Source organism: Mobula hypostoma, chromosome 16 (genome assembly GCF_963921235.1).
Source record: "Mobula hypostoma chromosome 16, sMobHyp1.1, whole genome shotgun sequence".
Taxonomy (NCBI): domain Eukaryota; kingdom Metazoa; phylum Chordata; class Chondrichthyes; order Myliobatiformes; family Myliobatidae; genus Mobula; species Mobula hypostoma.
The window spans coordinates 14,386,213-14,405,808 of record NC_086112.1 but is presented as its reverse complement, the minus strand read 5'-3'; the positions used below and the strand labels follow the sequence as shown (position 1 = coordinate 14,405,808).

At 40.9% G+C, this 19,596-nt stretch overlaps 1 protein-coding gene across 5 annotated transcripts in view; it reads left to right on the top strand.

The window, feature by feature from the left end:
• The window catches only part of ccdc125 (coiled-coil domain containing 125), a 55,115-nt gene that overhangs the window by 8,240 nt on the left and 27,279 nt on the right, over nt 1–19,596 (top strand). For all 5 annotated transcript variants that reach the window (XR_010020578.1, XR_010020576.1, XR_010020577.1 and 2 more), the window contains exons 2-5: nt 8,562–8,915; nt 11,899–11,957; nt 16,011–16,097; nt 18,845–18,922. Coding sequence is in view for 1 of the 5 variants with exons in the window: in XM_063068568.1 (XP_062924638.1) it covers nt 8,612–8,915; nt 11,899–11,957; nt 16,011–16,097; nt 18,845–18,922 (528 nt within the window). In the remaining 4 variants the exon portion in view is untranslated. The remainder of the gene's footprint in view (nt 1–8,561; nt 8,916–11,898; nt 11,958–16,010; nt 16,098–18,844; nt 18,923–19,596) is intronic.

Below are 19,596 nucleotides of genomic sequence, written 5' to 3'. Positions count from 1 at the left end.
GTTCTAAGAATCCATCTCGGAGGGACTCCACAAACTCCCTTTCTTGGGGTCCAGTACCAACCTGATTCCTCCAGTCTACCTGCTGAAGAAAAGACACTGAGGTAGTGGTCATGGATTCATTATCCATTCGGAAATCAGATAGCAGAGGGGAAGCTGCTGTCTATAACGAGTTTGTATGTTCTTCCTGTGACCGTGTGGGTTTCCTCAGGGTGCTGTAGTTTCCTCCCACATTACAGAGATGTACTGACTGGTAAGTTATGTTGGTGCTGGAGGCATGGTACACTTGCGGGCTGCCCCCAGCAAATCTTTGGATTATGTTGGTTGTTGACGCAAAACAACACATTCCGCTATATGTTTCCATGTTTCAATGTACATGTGACAAATAAAGCTAATCTTTTAATTGTCTTAGAATAGCAAAGGGGTGAATTCTTGGGTCTCCAGGATGATAAAAGCAGAGCCAGAATGTTACAACATGCTGTATGGCTGAAATATTTCATTGGATTCTTTCCTCAAACCCTCATCTTCTATCCTTTCTTTGACAGTGTGGGCACTGGGAGCATGACTCTATGGGCACTGAATCTATATGACAGTTTGGAAACTTACGGAATCTCACAGGATCTTGCTCTTAAGAGCAAAGAAGCCCATTAATTTCAATACATCTCAATTCCAGTCTCATCACCTGAAAATCTCAGCTGCAATTGTCACTTCTTCAATCATTGCTAGTTTCAATCCTGAACACACACAGACAGCAACAATACAGAAATTCTCCAGGGTGCTTGGAGATGAACAGTGGAAGTTGTCCTAATTGTTCTGTAAAAAAAAACTCAGCCTATTGAGTAGATATGGCAAAATTACAAAATGTAAAGTGCTGTAGTGAACATCGGACTTTCCAGGATACTACCTTTCAAAAAATGTTTTATTGTTTACTCAAACTTATGTTTGGTCTTAATAAAGACAAATGTGGCATGGGTAAACACAAGGACATTTTACTACTCAATTGCGTTCTGCACTGAGCACATGCGACAATACCACTATCAAAGCTTTTGGTTCCAGGCAAACCACCTGCATTGCCCACTGGGAACTGAAGTTTTTTATTATATACACATCTTTCCCCTTTAAAGAAAACAAACACAATACTATGTCCTCAAAAACCTGCAAGGAACAATAATCCTTTTCAATAAAGATATCCAGATACTGTAGCCAGTCCCTTTCCCACTCATGAACTTTCAGTCAGTCTCTGAAGTGGTTTAATTATCCTTTTTGGTCTGGTATTTGTTTCCACAGGTGTATTGTTTGCATTTGGTGCATCAATATTTGTGTCTTTCTGAGAACTCTGATCAACAAGTTCATTTTTTTACATCTGTTGGCCCCTTAGTATATTGACAGGTGACATGTCACTGCTATGAGTTGGGGATTATGTTTGTGGATCCACACATTTGCTTCTCAGAGGTGTTCCTTGCTGTGGTTGGATTTGTAGGAATGTGGAGCAACTTCCTCTTGCACATACTCTTGCATGGACCATGTGCCAGAATGGTGATCTTGGTTTCGCACTTGATCTCCAGGCTTCAGGACTGATAGGCTTTTCACAGTCCTGTCATGATATTGTTTCTGTTTTCCTTTCCCTTTCACTTTAGTCAATTTGACCTTGTGTACTCCTTTAGGTGTCAACAGGTTTTCATGCACTAGAAGGTTAGTGCATATGTGTTGACCCATCAGCATTTGGGCTGGTGAAAGGCCATTCTGCAGTGGTGCACTTCCGTAAATCATTGGACTTTTGTAGAAATCCTCTCATCCATCTTCTGTTTTCTTCATGAGGCCCTTCGCTACCTTGGCCAAACTCCCTACTAGGCCATTAGATTTTGTTTGATGTGGGCTTGAAGTTGTATGTCAAAACTCCCAATCATTGGCAAAGGACTCAAATTCACAGCTCAATAATTGTGAACCATTGCCTGATACCACTTCCCACGGAACTCCATGCCTCACACACACAGCTTTCAGGAAGTTGATGACTGGTGTACTGGGTGTTGATCGCAGTGCTTCAACCTCTGGGTAATTGGAAAAGTAGTCTGTTACAACAATATGACTCTTCCCATTACAATCAAACAAATCCACTCCAACCTAGAAGTGTGGCCTGTCTGGTACAGGGAGTGGTGTAAGTGGTTCCGCTTGCTGCATTGGTTGTAGGTAAGGCATATTTCACATGAAGCAATGGTCTGGCTGATGTCTTGCTTCATTCTTGGCCAGTTCATGAACTCTACATTCACATTTTTCCTCACCAAGATTCACTTCATGTATCTTGTGGAGCATTTCCTTGCGTAGCGACACTGGAATCACAAACCTGTTCCCTCTGAAGACCATATCTTCCACTACTGACAGTTCATCTCTAGATGCCCAATAATCCTGAACACACATTGGACAGTCATTCTTAGCAGCTGGCCATCCTTTCCGTATTCATGCAGTCTTTTTCTCTGTTGCTCAGGGTATTCATTTACTCTCTGTGTTTCGTTCTCACACCAACTTCTGACACCAGATTACGTTTGTTCTTAATAAAGACAAACTTGGCATGGGTAAACACTAGAACACTTTATTACTTAATTGTGTTCAACACTCGTCACGAGCCACGGAAGCTTCTGGTTCAAGGTGAACTGCCCACATAGCCCACTAGGAACGGAAGCTCCTCATCATTCACATAAAACTGTTCCTGGTTGCATGAAGGTTGATTTTTTCCCTTGTAACTTGTTGTGACCTTGAAAAAAAAACAGAATTCATGACATATGTGAGTGATGACAAACCTGATTCTGATGTGGGTCCCTACTGTGGACTGAGAGTGGGAAGGGGACAGGGAGGGAATTATGGTCTGGAAGAAGGGAGGGAGCAGGAAACACCAGATACACATTCTGTAATCATCAGTCAACCAGGTATTTGGAATCAAATGACCTTGCCTGGTGTCTCAGGGCTGGGTGTGTCTGCACTTTCGCGACCCATGCCCTTGGCACTCCTCTGCCTCCCGTCCCACAACTCTCCCACAGCGCTCCACCCTCGCCATTCCCAACATCCTTTGCTCCCACCAAATTTACAACCTCAGCCTCTGCTCCACGTTGACAACACAGTACTGTGCAAAAGTCTTAGTTACGTTTATGTGCCTAAGACTTTTCCACAATACCGTGGGTGTTACCTACTGTTTGTTCCTAGTACTATTTGTTCATAGTAACCAGCCTTGCTTTGTTATTCTAACACCCTTTTCACCTCAAACTTGACTAGCTCAGTATTTGTATTCCTTTAATAACCACCATAAATGGAATAGTATGTTTTTTTCCCATTGCCACACAAAATCTATACTGATTTTATTGCCCTTCCCGAGTTTTCAACATTTTCATCTTTCCTGTAATTCCTTAGGTAGATTTATGAAAAATTGTAATTTTGCTAAATCTATTTTACACTGGGTCTTACAGATGTTTGCATTGTACAGCAAAATAGGATACTGTGCTCTGTGCAGGGATGTCTGGGACATAATTCTGGTCAACTTGACAGACTAAGAGTCATAAACAAATAAGAATTTTGATCCCATTATAGTTGTCAGTGATATTTCCAGACAAGGGACTTTATCAGCTGACCTGGACGATGGTGTAAACATCATCTGGAATTCACCGCTTAGAACAGGAGTTCTCAACTTGGGGTCGACAGACCTCATACTTAATGGTATTGGTCAATGGCATAAAAGAGGTTGGCACCCCTGGCTTAGAACTCTTTTACAACATTACAGCCCTCGTGGGTAGTTTTAGACTGGTTTATTAAAAAAAAAACCTGATGTGAAAGTCAGAACAAATTAGTCATGTAAAATCATTTTGTGTAAATGATTGGGTAGTTATAATAAAAGGCATTTTAAATGGAAAGGTATAAATTCCATTGCTAAGTTCAGTGGAGGTTTACAAACTACTTTTAATAACAAAATTCTCTAAAATATCTCAGAAGTGCAATGAAAATTAATATTGACTAAAATAACTGGTGACCGAAATATAGGTTTAAGATTCACAAACACGAGTCTGCAGATGCTGGAAATCCAGAGCAGCACGCCCAGAATGTTGGAGGAACTCAGCAGGTCAGGCAGCATCTATGAAAAAGAGTAAACAGTCAACGTTTTGGGCTGAGCCCCTTCTTCAGGACTTCAGATTTAAGATTTGCTTTTTTTTGTGGAGTTTTTGAAGGAAACCTATTTGATGGTTTCAGATTCAGAAACTGGTTTATTATCACTGGCGTATGTTGTGAAATTTGGTGTTTTGTGCCAGCAGTATAGTGTAATACATAGAAACAACCTATACATTACAATAATATATATTATATATACAATGGATTCCAGTTAATCAGGGCAGCCACATATCTGGGACAACTCTTAAAGACAAAAACAAATTGGAAAAAAATAGCTGGGACTCCCTTTGTTTATTTGGGACACTATGCAGCTCATTTGGGGCAGGAGACAGTTGCCAAACGTTTCCTCACTATTATCCGTTACGTGCACGTCGTGTGGCCGTTAAGCACTATACTGTGCTTAGAGTGAACAGATTTTAAATAGTGTCACTTGTGTGTTTGCATTCAAAAGGCAGTGATTTTTTTTTGTCACTGATTGTTGGGTGAGTAATAAACAGTAAGACAATTTAGAACCGTTTTGCTCACTGCGGTTTCAAACCATCAGGCTCAGAGATGCAAGAAAGGACCATGAGTGAAAATGAAACAATTTCACTACTTCAACATGCTCAGAACTATGAAGAATTTGAAGGTATCGACAATCATCTCGAATGTTACAATGAAAATGAAGATTTGGAGGATGCAATCATCAAAAGCATTGTATGAAGGCAGTCCATTATCTGCACTAGCTGTCTGCGCTCATTTTCTTCATCTACAATATCAAAGCAACTCGTCAATGTACATTGAATGAATTCCTCTGTCGATAACTATTAGGAATTAATACACAGTTTTACCGTACTGTATTAGTTTCAGTAGGGTTCTAATTTATACTAAATGCCTGTAAACAGTATTCACCCATTCACCCACCTTAGAAGTTTTCATGTTTTATTGTTTTACAACATTGAATCACAGTAGATTTAATTTGGCTTATTTGATACTGATCAACAGAAAAAGACTCTTTAGTGTCAAAGTGAAAACAGATTTCTACTAAGTTATCCAAATTAATTACAAATATAACACACAAAATAATTAATTGCATGATTACTCGCCATCCTTTAATATGACACACCAAATCATCACTGGTGCAGCCAATTGATTTTAGAAGTCACATAATTAGTTAAATAGAATTGTGTTTTTGGAGATCTGTGTGCAGTCAAAGTGTTTCAAGTGATTGTTGCAAAAAATACACCTGGATCTGCTGGTGAATCAGTATCCCGGCAAAAACTATACCATGAAAACAAAAGAACACTCCAAGCAACTCAATATTGTAAAACAATAAAACATGAAAACCCACGGTGGGGGCGGGGGGTGTTGAATACCTTTGAGAAGTATTGCTTACATAATTTGTTACTTGATTATGTGGTAGCTTGTCTTTTTTTTATACCTTTTTAACTATTTCCATGAAACTTCAGCTAATTGGGACAGCCACTTAATTGAGCCAAAATGTGTCTCAGTGTGTCCCAATTAACAGGAATCCACTGTGTATACTCATTTATTTATAATAATATAAGTACTGCAAAAAGAGAGAGAAAATAGTGAGGTGAGTTCATGGGTCAGTTCATTGTCCATTCAGAAATCTGATGACAGCGGGGTAGAAGCTGTTGCTAAAATGTTGAGTGCATGCCTTTGGGCTCCTGTACATCCTCCCTGGTGGTAATAATGAGAAGATGGCATGTCTCGGGTGATGCAGGTCCTTAATGATGGTCTTATAGTGAATTCTAGGTAATAGGACAAAGGGAGCTGAAGGTGTAGCCACCATTGAGAGAGAGAGAGATTGAAAGAAAGACTGCATGAGAAATCAGAGTTGGAGCATCAGAGTGTTGCAAGGTGTGGGAGAGGGGTGGCTCCTTGCAACAGGACAGTGGGAGCCATGCACGGATGGAAACAGAAGGAAGATTTTGAAGTAGAAATGCAGGTGAGTGGAGTTATCTACAGTGATAGAGAAGGAACAAAATAACACTGATACACACAGAAGAAAAGCAAATCAGTGTGAAAAGGAGCGACAGGTGCTAGATAATTGTGGGTTAGGTATAGCCAAAAAATTAGATAAGCTACAGTATATTTTGGAGAACAAGAGGGCTGACAAAAATACATTGGATTAACTGAGTTTGGAGATTTCTTTAAACATCAACACTTACAAGGGTTCTTTACAACTTAGGTTCTCAGTATTATTTTTATATTTGCACAGTTTGTCTTCTTTTGAACATTAGTTATTTGTTGGTCTTTGTTCTTCGTACAGTTGTATTATTCTTTCGTGTGAAAGCTTTGAAAGAAAATGAATCTCAGGGTATTATACCGTAACGTATACGTAGTTTGATAATAAATTTACTTTGAACTTTTGACTGAACCAGTGAATAGATGTGAGGTGATGGTAACCTGCAGTAAAGTCTGTTATAAAACTAAAAGCCAAATGGAAGTTTTAAAAACTCCGGCCCATGACCATAACTGAGGGTTGTAGGTGACAGGTTCAGCGGAGTGCATCCTGAGTCTCTTCATTCAATAAGTCAGTGGAGCTGCAGGGCCGGGCCAGTAACATATTGTCCCTGTTGATAGAGTCATAGAGCATGATAGCACAGAAGCTGGCCCTTTGGCCCATCTAATCCTTGCTGAACTATTATTTTGCCGCGTCCTATCGACCCACACTTGGACCAGAGCCCTTCATGCATGTACTTATCCAAATTTCTCTCAAATGTTGAAATCGAACCCTTTTCCCTGGCAGCTCGTTCCATACTCTGACCACCCACTGAGTGAAGAACCTCCCCTCAAACATTTCACCTTTCACTCCTAACCTATAACTTTTAGTTCTGGTCTCACACAATCTCAGAGGACAATGCCTGCTTGCATTTACTCTCTCCCTATACCCCTCATAACTTTGCCTACCTCTATCAAATCTCCCCTCATTCTCCTCACTCCAGGGGATAAAGTCCTAACCCACTCAACCTTTCCCTGTAACTCAAGTCCTCGAGCCCTGGAAACATCCACTTAAATTTGCTCTGTACTCTTTCAATCTTATTGCTAACTTTCCTGTAGATAGGTGACTAAAACTGTTCACGACACTCCAAATTAGACCTCATCAATGTCATTAGAACTTCGACACAACATCCTAACTCCTGTACTCAGTACTTTGAATTATGAAAGCCAATGTGCCAAGAGCTTTCCTTATGACCCTATCTAGCTGTAACCCCACTTTGAATGAATTATGGATCTGATCTGAGAGAGCATGGCAATTGAAAAGTAAGACAGAAATGAAGTCATATGAACAGTGAATAAAGGCTCTGGTCCTGTCCTCGCTGCAATTTAGAAGAACGAGGTGGGATCTCACTGAGACCTATCAAATGTTGAGAGGCCTTGATGGAGGATATGTGCAGAGGATATTTCTTATGGTGGGGGAGTCTAGGACCAGAGGACGCAGCCTCAGAATAGGGGGACTCCATTTAGAACAGAGATGAGGAGGAATTTCTTTGGCCAGAGAGTGGTGAATCTTTGGAATTCATTGTCACAGACGGCTGTGGAGGCCATGTCATTGGAAGCGTTTAAGGTGGGAGGTTGATAGATTCTTGATTGGTCAGGGCATGAAGGGATACGGGGAGAAGGCAGGAGATTGGGGCTGAGAAGAAGTTGAATCAGCCATGATGAAATGGTGGAACAGACTCAATGGGTCAAATGGCCTAATTCTGCTCCTATATCTTATGGTCTAAGTCCCTGAAGCTACACATTTGTTGGTTTACCTTCTCTGTATCTGTGAGGTCGAACACCATCAGAATCACCCACCCTCCGCTGGTAATGCCTTTATTCTTCAGCACATCAACTTGTTTTAATTTTTCTGACACCTTTTCAAAATCGAACACAATATTAAAAGGAAAACATTTTGAATCCCATAAAATTGCACGGAGCACTTTTAAATAAAAGCATTGGAGAAATCTAGACTTTATGAAAAAATTGTACCTTACTTTACTGTTACCTTCATCTGTCAGGTCCAGATTCTAGCCGATTTATTGTCAACTGCACAAGTCGACGTGCGCACAGGTGCAGTGATATACCTGCAGCAACGTTGCAGGCACATAGCATCAGATAAGCAGCGTTCGCATGATGCTACTTTAAGTGCTCGGGGAGATTCCAGTCCTTCACCACTGAACGCCACATAAACAATTGTGGCGGAGTTCAGTCAGAGAATAGACGAAGCTTCGGACTTGGTGAGGAACTGTCAGCATTCCTCACCATGTCTCACCCAAAACCTCTCTATATTGGTTTGATGCTTCATGCTCACAACTGACACTGGTACTTTAATATATCTAGTTTGTTGTATTAAATGTTCAGAAACAGATTTTTCCCTATTTTTGTGAATACATCAGAATGTTTAATGGTCTTTGTTTTCTCAGTCTTGTCTCTGGGTGGCGAATTGGGCTGACGAAGGAGTACACCTCTCCTCATGTCTGATCGACACAGCGTACCAAAGGGAAAGGGACCAGAGGAAGATGATATGTTGAGCGGAGATTTGGGTGACGGCTTTTATAGGAAGCCTGGTGGGATTTATGACCGGCAACACAGTTCTGCTGCTGAGACTGCGAGATCAAGACAAGGATCAGACTGCAATGGCGATGCTTTTAGTAGAAGTGTAAACAAGGATGAATATCCATGTCAGCGTTGGAGCAAAACTGGCAGCATTTCCGGTTCCTTCCATCAGCTTTCGAACTCTGACGTGACTAGCATCAGCAGACAATCCAGCACTATTGGTAAATCTGCAAGTTTCACGATACTTACATACATTGCATTGAAGATTAGTTCTGAATTGTTGTGATATGATCTCTGTAAACATTATTTAATTGAAAAACAGAATATTGGGGAAATTAATAATAACTTTAAATCAACCCAGTTTTATGGGTAGAATTTGTCTGTACTTTTATGGAATAGTATTACATCATTAATCCCAAACACAAGATTCTGCACATGCTATTTATTCAAGGTTCAAAGTACATTTATTATCAAAGTATGAATGCTATTTACAACTTGAGATTCATTTCCTTACAAGCAGCCACAAAACAAAGAAACCCAATAGAACCCCTTTTTAAAAAACAAGACTGTCAGACACCCAATGTGCAGAAAAAAAACATATCATGCAAACAATGAAAGTAAGCAAATAACGTTCAGAACGGAAGTTCACGGCAGTGAGTCCTTAGCCAGGAAGCCAGTCACAGACAATACAGGAGCCCGTTAGTTGCAGGCCACAGCTTCTGATGAGTAAACCTCGCGGAGCAGCAAACAGAACTCCAGCCCGTCCGTCGCTTCTGGCCCCAACACCCTAACCTTTTCAATCTGGCTTGGTGCTTAAAGGAGCCAAATTTTGGGTCACTCCTTGCTCTCAGACTCGGGTGCTGCCACTTCGATACACTCTCATGCCCAGGCCTCAATTTGGCCCGTACCTGTCCTTTCCAATCTTGCCCTCTCCATAGACACTGCCTGGCCTGATGAGTTCCTCCAGCGTTTTGGGTGTTGCTCTGATGGAATGTTCTCATTTTTCCAAATAAATAAAGTAAAGGCTACTATTAATAGTGTACAATCAGATGTAAACTATATGCGCACATGAGCTCTGAGGCAGTTATGCTAGAATATCTTTGTTTTGACGGATAAATGCATAGTGCTATACTGTGGTGGAAAAGGCAACATTTACGCATCAAGTTAATTGAGTAAGCTCAATATTGCTTACGGTTCTTTCCTCTGGCTGTCAGTTTAAATTTACAGATCTTGAAAGTCAGGAGCAGAAAAAGAAATTAAAGCAGGAATTACTCATCTGAGAAATAATAATCATAAAATGTATCACAATTAATGTACTGAAGCCTAAAGAGTAAATGAATGAAAGCTGAACAAGATAGAGCAGAGATTGAGGAATATTACACAATCGCCAGTACATGAGCTAGATCCAAGTTGAGTCACTTGGGGAGTATATTCTTTTAATCCTCAAGCAGCCCAGCCTACACTCAGTGGTCACTTTATTAGGAACACCTGTACACCTGCTTGTTAATTCAAATATCTAATCGGCCATGCATGTAGCAGCAACTCAATGAATAAAAGCATGCAGACATTGTCAAGAGGTTCAGTTGTTGTTCAGACCAAACATCAGAATGGGGAAGAAATGTGATCTAATTGACTTTGACCATGGAATAATCGTTGGTGCCAGATGGGGTGGTTTGAGTATCTCAGAAACTGCTGATCCCCTGGGATTTTCATGCACCACAATCTCGAGAATTCACAGAGAATGGTGTGAAAAACAGAAAAGTATCCAGTGAGCAGCAGTTCAGTGGGAACCCTTGTAAATGAAATAGGTCAGTAGGGAGTAGCCGGACTGGTTCAATCTGACAGGAAGGTGGCAGTACTCAAATAACTGTGTGTTATAACAGTGGTGTGTGGAACAGCCTCTCTAAATGCACAACGTGTAAAACCTTGAAGTGGATTGGCCTATAGCAGCAAAAGACCACAAACATATACTCAGTGGCCACTGAATGTAATTTGTACACATTAATGCTTTTCCCAACATTTTTCATGATAAATGTGCATCTCCATAGATCCTGCCTGATCTTTCTTTATTAATCTTTTTATTGATTTAGAGAAAACATATATACAGACAAGGGGAGAATTATCTCAAATATATATATCAGCAACAATATAAACAAAAGATGAAATACAGTAGATATTATCATAATCATAGTAATAAGCAAATACGCAATATATAATAAAAAAGGACAACTAATTCTCCTCTTATCAATTCATAAAGAGAGGGAAAAAAACTTCAAATTTAAAATGAAAAGAAAAAAAAAGATCCTGCCTGATCTGCTGAATTCTTCCAGGATTTGTGGGTTTTGCTCCTTATTCTGGTTTGCACCCCCTTCCTTTCTAGTTCCGATGAAGGTTCTCAGCCCAAAACATCGACTGTTTGTTTTCTCCATAGATGCTGCCCGACCCGCTGAGTTCCTCCAGCTTTCTATGTGTTCTTCTCTCCATATCCAGCATCTGCAGAATCTCTTGAGTCAATGTGCAATGCTATTTTTAAAAAGAAAAGTTTTTCTGACTTCTCTGCTCATAATTTGATTTCTTATTATGTGACTCCTTTACTCAATTTGTCTGCTTGAGGGAAAATGTGCTGGCCTTTCTTCGTCCCAATTAGAGTATGAATTTGTGTATTGGCAAATAACCATTTTCTAATCGTTTTTTAAAAGATCATTAATTGACAATTGTATAAAATTTAGTTCTGCAAATCTTTTGTGTTTTTAAGCTTGTTTGTAATTTGAAAATCACTTTAAAATTAACCGTGAACAAACTTATACTTGTATATAACCTTTTGTAATTTCCAGGGTGACCCAAAGAGTTTCACAGCTAAATAACTTTAGAAATGTTCTAAATGCTTAGCACGGGAAGTGACCCAGGTAACTTGTGATAGTGAGATAGTAGTCCTGACGAAGGGTCTCGGCCTGAAACGTTGACTGTACCTCTTCCTAGATGTGCTGCCTGGCCTGCTGCGTTCACCAGCAACTTTGATGTGTGTTGCCTGTGATAGTGAGGTTCCTTTACCAAAAGGTTAATAAGTGACCAAATTGTTTGCCTTAGAGGGAAATGGTAAACAGGATCTGAAGTGTTTACTTAGATAAAGTTGATTTTTTTTGTTATTAGTTTAACAATGTACAACACCTTGATTGTTTTCTAAATCATGTCCTGCCGTTGTAGGTGTAGATGTTGAAATGACGAATGAAGAACTAAAACTGAGGCTGCAGGAAGTTATGCAGGTGAGGTCTCATTTGCGAGTGGAAATTTCTTTCGGTGGTAACTTGTATTTGCAATTACTTCATTTTGACCAAAGTTCACTGGGACATTGTTGCAGGTATTTACTTACTGTCCATTACGCTGCAATGAAGCTCCTCCATCTCTGTCTGTATAAAATTGCAAGGCTATGGGAGAAGGAAGGATTAGAATGATGTTAGAGTAGATTATACAGTCGGCACAACATCGTGGGCTGAAGCGCCTGTACTGTGCTGTAATGTTCTATGTTCTACAGGTCAGTGATAATAAACGTGGTTCAGGTTTTTTTTCTTTTTTTACTTATCCCATTCCCAAACCCTTTCACTTCACACCATTATCTCTTTTGACATTTAAGCTCCCTGCAACAGTTCTTTCGGTTTAAGAGTCTGATATCAGTGGGATAGAAGCTGTCCTTAAGCCTGGAAGTATGTGCTTTAAGGTTTTTGTTTCTTCTGCCCGATGGGAGAGGGGTGAAGAGAGAATGTCTGGATGCATGGGGTCTTTGATTACGCTGGCTGCTTTACTGAGGCAGCGAGAAGTGTAGGCAGAGTCCATGGAGGAGAGGCTGGTTTCTGTGATGTGCTGAGCTGTTCCAAAATACATAGTTAAACCTGTGAAATGCACTGAAGATGGAAACTGCAAGTGAAATTAATTAATACAAAAATCACATTTTAAGCCAGTAACAAAAATATTAAATTTCCCCATCTTGTTTTTCAGCCTTTTCAGGCTAAAGACCAATTTTTACCCAGGTACAGAGGAGAACTCGATTGTCCATGTAAAGCAGTCATGAAGTATTGAGTTTGGTTTCTATCAGAGTCGAATCTAAAGTTATCTACCCTGAGGCCACAGAAGTACTTTTTAATTAAATGGTCGAGTGTAAATAATTATTCTGGATTTCTATCATACTTTTTTGTGTTCAAAACATTCAGAGAAAATCATACCAATTCATAAACTTTAAATAGTTTAAAGTTTTTCCAGTGATTTTAATGAGAAGATCTTTAAGACCATTAAGCAGTAATATTGATATTTAAAGTGTTTGCACACAAACACCATTAGATATTTCATTGTAACATCTAATAGTTGTTCTTTTAGCCCATCGCCCTTACTGTGGCATAAGGCGTTGACAGCAGATCGCCAGATTCCCCTGTTCTGGGCTAGTCTTTCAGATTCTCCCCGGATGAGGCCATCTTCTTTCTTTCTTTTTAAATCTTTTTATTAGTTTTCAAAATTATAAACTTAATAACAAAGTTGGTACAAAGAGATTGGAAAAATATTAATCAGCATATATGAAATGAATTTTAAGTAACATAGATATATAAAAGACTTCCAAACTCACAATGAAATTAATCTTTAAAAAAAATAAAAAGAAAAAAATATATAAACAAAAAAAAACCCCAAAAAAAGGCAAAACAGGGCTAGACCAATAGCTTGTATCAGACACGTTCAGTAATGTCGTTAACTCCGCTCCTCTCATCATATAAATTAAGTTTAGAAAAAAGATTCGGAAAGGTCAGATTACATCATATGAAAATGTTGCATAAAAGGTTTCCAATTTTCTTCAAATTTAACCGAAGGGTCAAAAATATCACTTCTAATTTTTTCTAAATTTAAACAATATAGTTTGAGAAAACCATTGGAATGTAGTTGGAGGATTAGTTTCCTTCCAGTTCAACAAAATAGATCTTCTCGCCATTAAAGTGACAAATGCTATCATTCGACAGGCTGAAGAAGACAAAGATCTATGTTCTACCATTGGCAATAGCCTATCTTCGAAGACCCTTCCTGTCCCAGGGATGAGGTCTTCGGAGCTTCTGTTGGTGATTCTGTAGCTCTGGGTTTTTATGGGATGTGGTTGCTAGCCCTGTGCCCAAGCCTGCTCCTCTTGCAGCCAGGCTTGGAACCATCCATGGCGGAATTAGCACTTAATGGTGCATAAAAGTATCGCTTTTATGGCTGAGTATACACTCTTCATTCTGAGAAATATTGGTAAAGCATTATGACGGCTCCATTACTCAACTGTGAGTTTGATCATTTGTTTCACTCTTGTGGTGAGGATTTCCAAAAGGTTAATCTGCAGGTTGAGTCTGTGGTGAGGAAAGCAAATGTGATGTTAGCATTCATTTCAAGAGGACTGGAATATAAAAGCAAGGATGTAATGTTGAGACTTTATCAAGTACTGATAGATAGAGAGATAGATAGATATACTTTATTAATCCCAAGGGAAATTTGGTTTTGTTACAGCTGCACCAACCAAGAAAAGAGAGTAAATATAGCAATACAAAAACCCCCAACAATCAAACAACAAAATGCAAACTATGCCAGATGGAAAATAAGTCCAGGACCAGTCTATTGGCTCAGGGTGTCTGACCCTCCACAGGAGGAGCTGCACGTTCGATGGCCACAGGCAGGAACGACCTCCCGTGCCACCAAGTGTTGTATCACGGTGGAATGTGGCGGAAGTCCAACAGTAAAAAGTTCAATATCCAGTCTGCAAACACGTTCCTCGATCATAATATGCCCCGGATTGCACCATCTGTTGTTAACCAGATCAGTAAGGACCCAGCTCCTTTACGCTTACCGCTGTCAATGCACTTCCGGTCAGCCGGAACGGTATTACCCACTGAACTCCTCTTCTCCAAACGTCTCTGTTGTCTCGACCCGGTCCTCTTTCCTCGCCTTTGTGATCCCCCTCTGCATCCTCTGTGTGTTTTCCTCCGGATTTCAGCAGGGGTGTCCGCCGCTCTGTTCGCTAAACCGGCCGGCATTAGCTGGTCCCTGGAATACACAATGCGACCTTGCTTCTGTCCCGCGTGTCGGGATGTAACCATTTCCAGCGCTAAAAAAAACCCAAATAAAACTCTCTACCAGCATGTAAGAGAGGGTGCAGCTTCAACGTGTTACCGTGAGAAAAAAAAATACAAAAAATAACGTAAATTAAAAAGTAAGAAGAAGAAAGTAAGAATAGATCGGAACAGCTGTAACGGGCTGAAGGCACGACCGACGCATGCACGACCGACGCATGCACGACTGGCGCACGCACGACCGACGCAGGCACGACCGACGCAGGCACGACCGGCGCAGGCACGACCGGCGCAGGCACGACCCGCACGCACGACCGGCGGCACGACCGACGCACGCACGACCGGCGCAGGCACGACCGACGCACGCACGACCGACGCAGGCACGACCGGCGCAGGCACGACCGGCGCACGCACGACCGACGCAGGCACGACCGGCGCAGGCACGACCGGCGCAGGCACGACCGGCGCAGGCACGACCGACGCACGCACGACCGGCGCAGGCACGACCGACGCACGCACGACCGGCGCACGCACGACCGACGCAGGCACGACCGACGCAGGCACGACCGGCGCAGGCACGACCGACGCACGCACGACCGGCGCAGGCACGACCGGCGCAGGCACGACCGACGCAGGCACGACTGGCGCATGCGCACTGTGAGGCCTCATTCGGAGTATTGTGAGCAGTTATGGGCCCCTTATTTCAGAAAGGATGTGCTGAAACTGGAGAGGATTCAAAGGAGGTTCACCAAAATGATTCTAGGGTTGACTGGTTTGTCGTATGAAGAACGTTTGATGGCTCTGGGGCTATATTCACTGTAATTCAAAAGAATGAGAGGTGACCTCGTTGAAACCAATCAAACGGTGAAAGGCCTTGATAGGGTGGATGTGGAGAGGATGTTTCCTATGGTGGGAGAGTCTAAGGCCAGAGAATAGATGGGCGTCCTTTTAGAACAGAGGTGAGGACAAATTTCTTTAGTCAGAGAGTGGTGAATCTGTGGAATTCTTTGCCACAGGCAGCTGTGGAAGCCAAACCTTTATGTATATTTAAGGCAGAGGTTGATAAATTCTTGATTGGTCAGGACATGAAGGTATACGGGGAGAAGGCAAGAGATAGGGGCTGACAGGAAAAATGGATCAGCCATAATGAATTGGTGGAGCAGACTAAATGGGCCAAATGGCCTAATTCTGCTCCTATATCTTATGGTCTTATGAATTGAAACCTTTTTTCTCCCCCAGGAAGCAGAATTTCTACGATCTGAACTTGAAGTAACACAACAGCAACTTGAAGGGAAGTATAAAGCCTTAAAAATCCTTCAGAGCATGGTGAGCCCCACAGTGATGTTATTATTTCCCGTTAAATCCTGTTTCAAATACTGTTGATGAACTTCCGCTGAGTTGTTGGTGCTCGCACAGTGTAAAGGAGAGCCCAAAGTGACTGCACACTCTCAGTGCACAACTAGTAGATCAGGAAAAATTGGCTGCACTGAGGAAAAGATTGACTGAAAATTAACTGTTTATTCCCTTCCATCGACACTGCCAGACCTCCTGAGCTCCCACAGCATCCTGTGTGTCTTGGGCTGGATTAAGCATCTACAGAATATCTAGCATTTAGAATTCGAGGTTGAGAAATTTGGGAATGAAACTTAACATTCTAAACTTTGACGATCCCAGCAATTAAAACAGTTGGCTGAGCTGGACTAGGTTAATAGATTTAAAAAGGTAATATTGTGGACAAAGCTTGTAAATCTACATTCCAGTGAAAAAGAGAAGCATTAGGCCAGGGGAAGGATGCAAAATCCATGTCAAACTAAGGAAGGTGGGGGAATATCAAAGTGCAGTTTATTTTATTTATTTACAGCACTGTGCAGAAGTCTAAGGAGCATATACAGTATATAGCCTAAAGACACACACTCAACATTTTAGGAAGAGCTTCTTCCCCTCCGTTATCAGATTTTACTGTGGGTAAACAGACCGGTGGAGTGCCAGTGCGTGGGTAATTATCTCAATGAGGCAGTGAACAAACAAAAGCCTAACCTAGTGAAGGAAGTTGTTTCAAAAGCAAAGGATTTCCATTTCTTCGCCATTGCAGTGTTTTATGACTTTTCTAATGGTGCAGCATCAACATTGTTCATTGGCATATTGTAGATAAAATATGGAAATACATAAAGACTTTGCAACTGACTTTTCTTGAGGTTGGGCTCTTTAATGTATAGAAGTATTTGCAGGTTCAGTCTGTGGGTGAAGAAGGCAAATGCAATGTTAGCATTCATTTCAAGAGGACTAGAATATAAGAGCAAGGATGTGATATTGTGACTTTATAAAGCACTGATGAGGCCTCACTTGAAGTATTATGAGCGGTTTTGGGCCCCTTCTCTTTGAAAGGATGTGCTGAAACTGGAGAGGATTCAAAGAAGGTTCACAAAAATGATTCCAGGATTGAACAGCTTGTCATATGAAGAGTGCTCTGGCCCTTTATTCACTAGAATGCAGAAGAGTGAGGGGCGACATAATTGAAACCCATCGAATGTTGAAAGGCCTTGATAGAGTGGCTGGGGAGAGGATGCTTGTTATGGTGGGAGAGTCTGAGACCAGAGGACACAGCTTCAGAATAGAGGGGCATCCTTTTAGGATGGAAATAAGGAGGGATTTCTTAAGTCTGAGAGTGGTGAATCTGTGGAATTCATTGCCACAGGCAGCTGTGGAGGCCAAGACGTTATGTATATTTAAGGCAAAAGCTGATAGATTCTTGATTGGTCAGAAGATACACAGGGAGAAGGCAGGAGATTGGGGCTGAGAAGAAAAATGGATCAGCCATGATGAAATGAGCCAAATGGCCTAATTCTGCTATTATGTCTTATGGTCCTAAAAGGAAAGATTTGACAATAGCATAGTAGTTGAGTTACTGAATTAGGATCCAGAGGTCTCTGCTTCAGTTCAGTGCAAATGTTCAAAGAACTAAATCAGCATTTCTCCCCCTTTAACCATCGCTTCCCCAGAGCTGCTACTCAGCTGTGGAAAAACTTAACTGATTCACTTTTCTCCTTCGGAAAAGGAAGCTGCAGTCTCAACCCAATCTGCCCTACGACGGAATCTTAACTATCTCGTTGGTGAAGGGCCGTTCAGAATCCAGTTTATTATGGAGAAATTTGTTGTTTTATGGCAACAATACAGTACAATACATAGAATTTACTATAAATTGCAATAAGTATAGAAAGAATAAATAGTGCAGAAAGTGAGCAAAATGGTGAGGTGGACTGTTCAGAAATCTGATGGTGGTGGAGAAGAAGCTGTTCCTGAGTCATTGAGTGTGGGTCTTCGAGCTCCTGTACCTCCTCCCTGATGGTAGCAATGAGAACCATCAGGCTTTTGAACCTGAGTGGATAACTTCACTCATTCTAAAACTGAACAGGTTCCACAACCTATCAACTCACTTTCAAGGACTCTACAACTCATGTTCTCGTTATTTATTGCTTATTTTTTATAATTATAATTTTATGTGTTTTTTCCCTCTTTTTGTATTTGCACTTTTTGTTGTCTTTTGCACGTTTCCGTCTTTGTTGTTGCGGCTTTTTATTGGTTCTATTGTGTGTGTTTTTTTGTACTTTCCGTGAATACCTGCAAGAAAATGAATCTCAGGGTAGTATATGGTGACATATATGTACTTTGATAATAAACTTACTTTGAACTTAGTAAAGGGCATGTCCTGGATGGTGAGGGTGGTTAATGATGGGTGCTGCCTTCTTGAAGATGTCCTCGGTGCTGGAGAGGCTGGTGTCCATGATGGAGTGGGCTGAGTCTACAACCAATCTTTTCGTGATCCTGTGCATTGGAGCCTCCATACCCAACAGAATGCCCTCCAACAGGAATTTGCTACAGTCTTCAATGACATACGTGAACAACAAATGCAGACATTTCCAGTGATATTCGCCTCTTGGGAACAAATTGTTCCCCCACATTATAATAATGTGAAATTTACTCTTATTAAGTTTTTAAGTGCTTTAATTTTTCAAGAAGTAGAAAGTAATAAGCAGTGTTGGTGTATGTGCTGACATTTTACTCTCCTTAACCAGGCAATGTTTGATAAAGCCACAGTTCACACAAAAACCTTGCTGCAAAAAACAGGAGAACGAAACAAGATTTTGGAAAAGGTACGCATATGTGAATTTTTTTTTGTTCTCTCATGTTAAAATCATTTCAGTAAAGATAACCATCTTGACTTTATGTCGCTACTGGGCGGTTTTGAATCGGGGCAGCCTGCAGATAACGAACATTGAGCTGAACTGAATATACCTGGACTCTTTCAATGTTGTGTTTTGTATTCTGTGTTATTGCTCATTTTTTTTTGTCACCCTTTGCACAATTTTTTTTGGCGCGTCAGTGGGGGGAGTTGATGTCTTTCTTTGAACAGGTTCCATGGTTTTTGTTGTTTTGTGGCCGTCTGTGGGGAAGACAAATCTCAAGGTTGTGAACTGCATTCTTTGAAAATAAATGTACTTTGAATCTTCGAATCAGTGAGCCTTTGGCACACTATTATAATGGCAGTACTCATATGTCAAACGTATTCAAATGAATCAATATGGTAGCTGGCTTTGATTTTGAAATTGTAATTGTAACTTGTTATATTCTAAATAATCCAGACAGCATTGCTTCTTCTGGCTACAAATCTTTCTTGTGGTCTGTTTGCTTTTCTATTTGTCGTGGGTATGCTTAGTGAGTAAGAATTCAGTAATGCATCAGATGTTATTCCCAAAGTACATTCCAGTCCCATTTGGTTGGTCTTGAGTATTGGAAGTGACACGATTGGGGAAAAAAATAATATGCC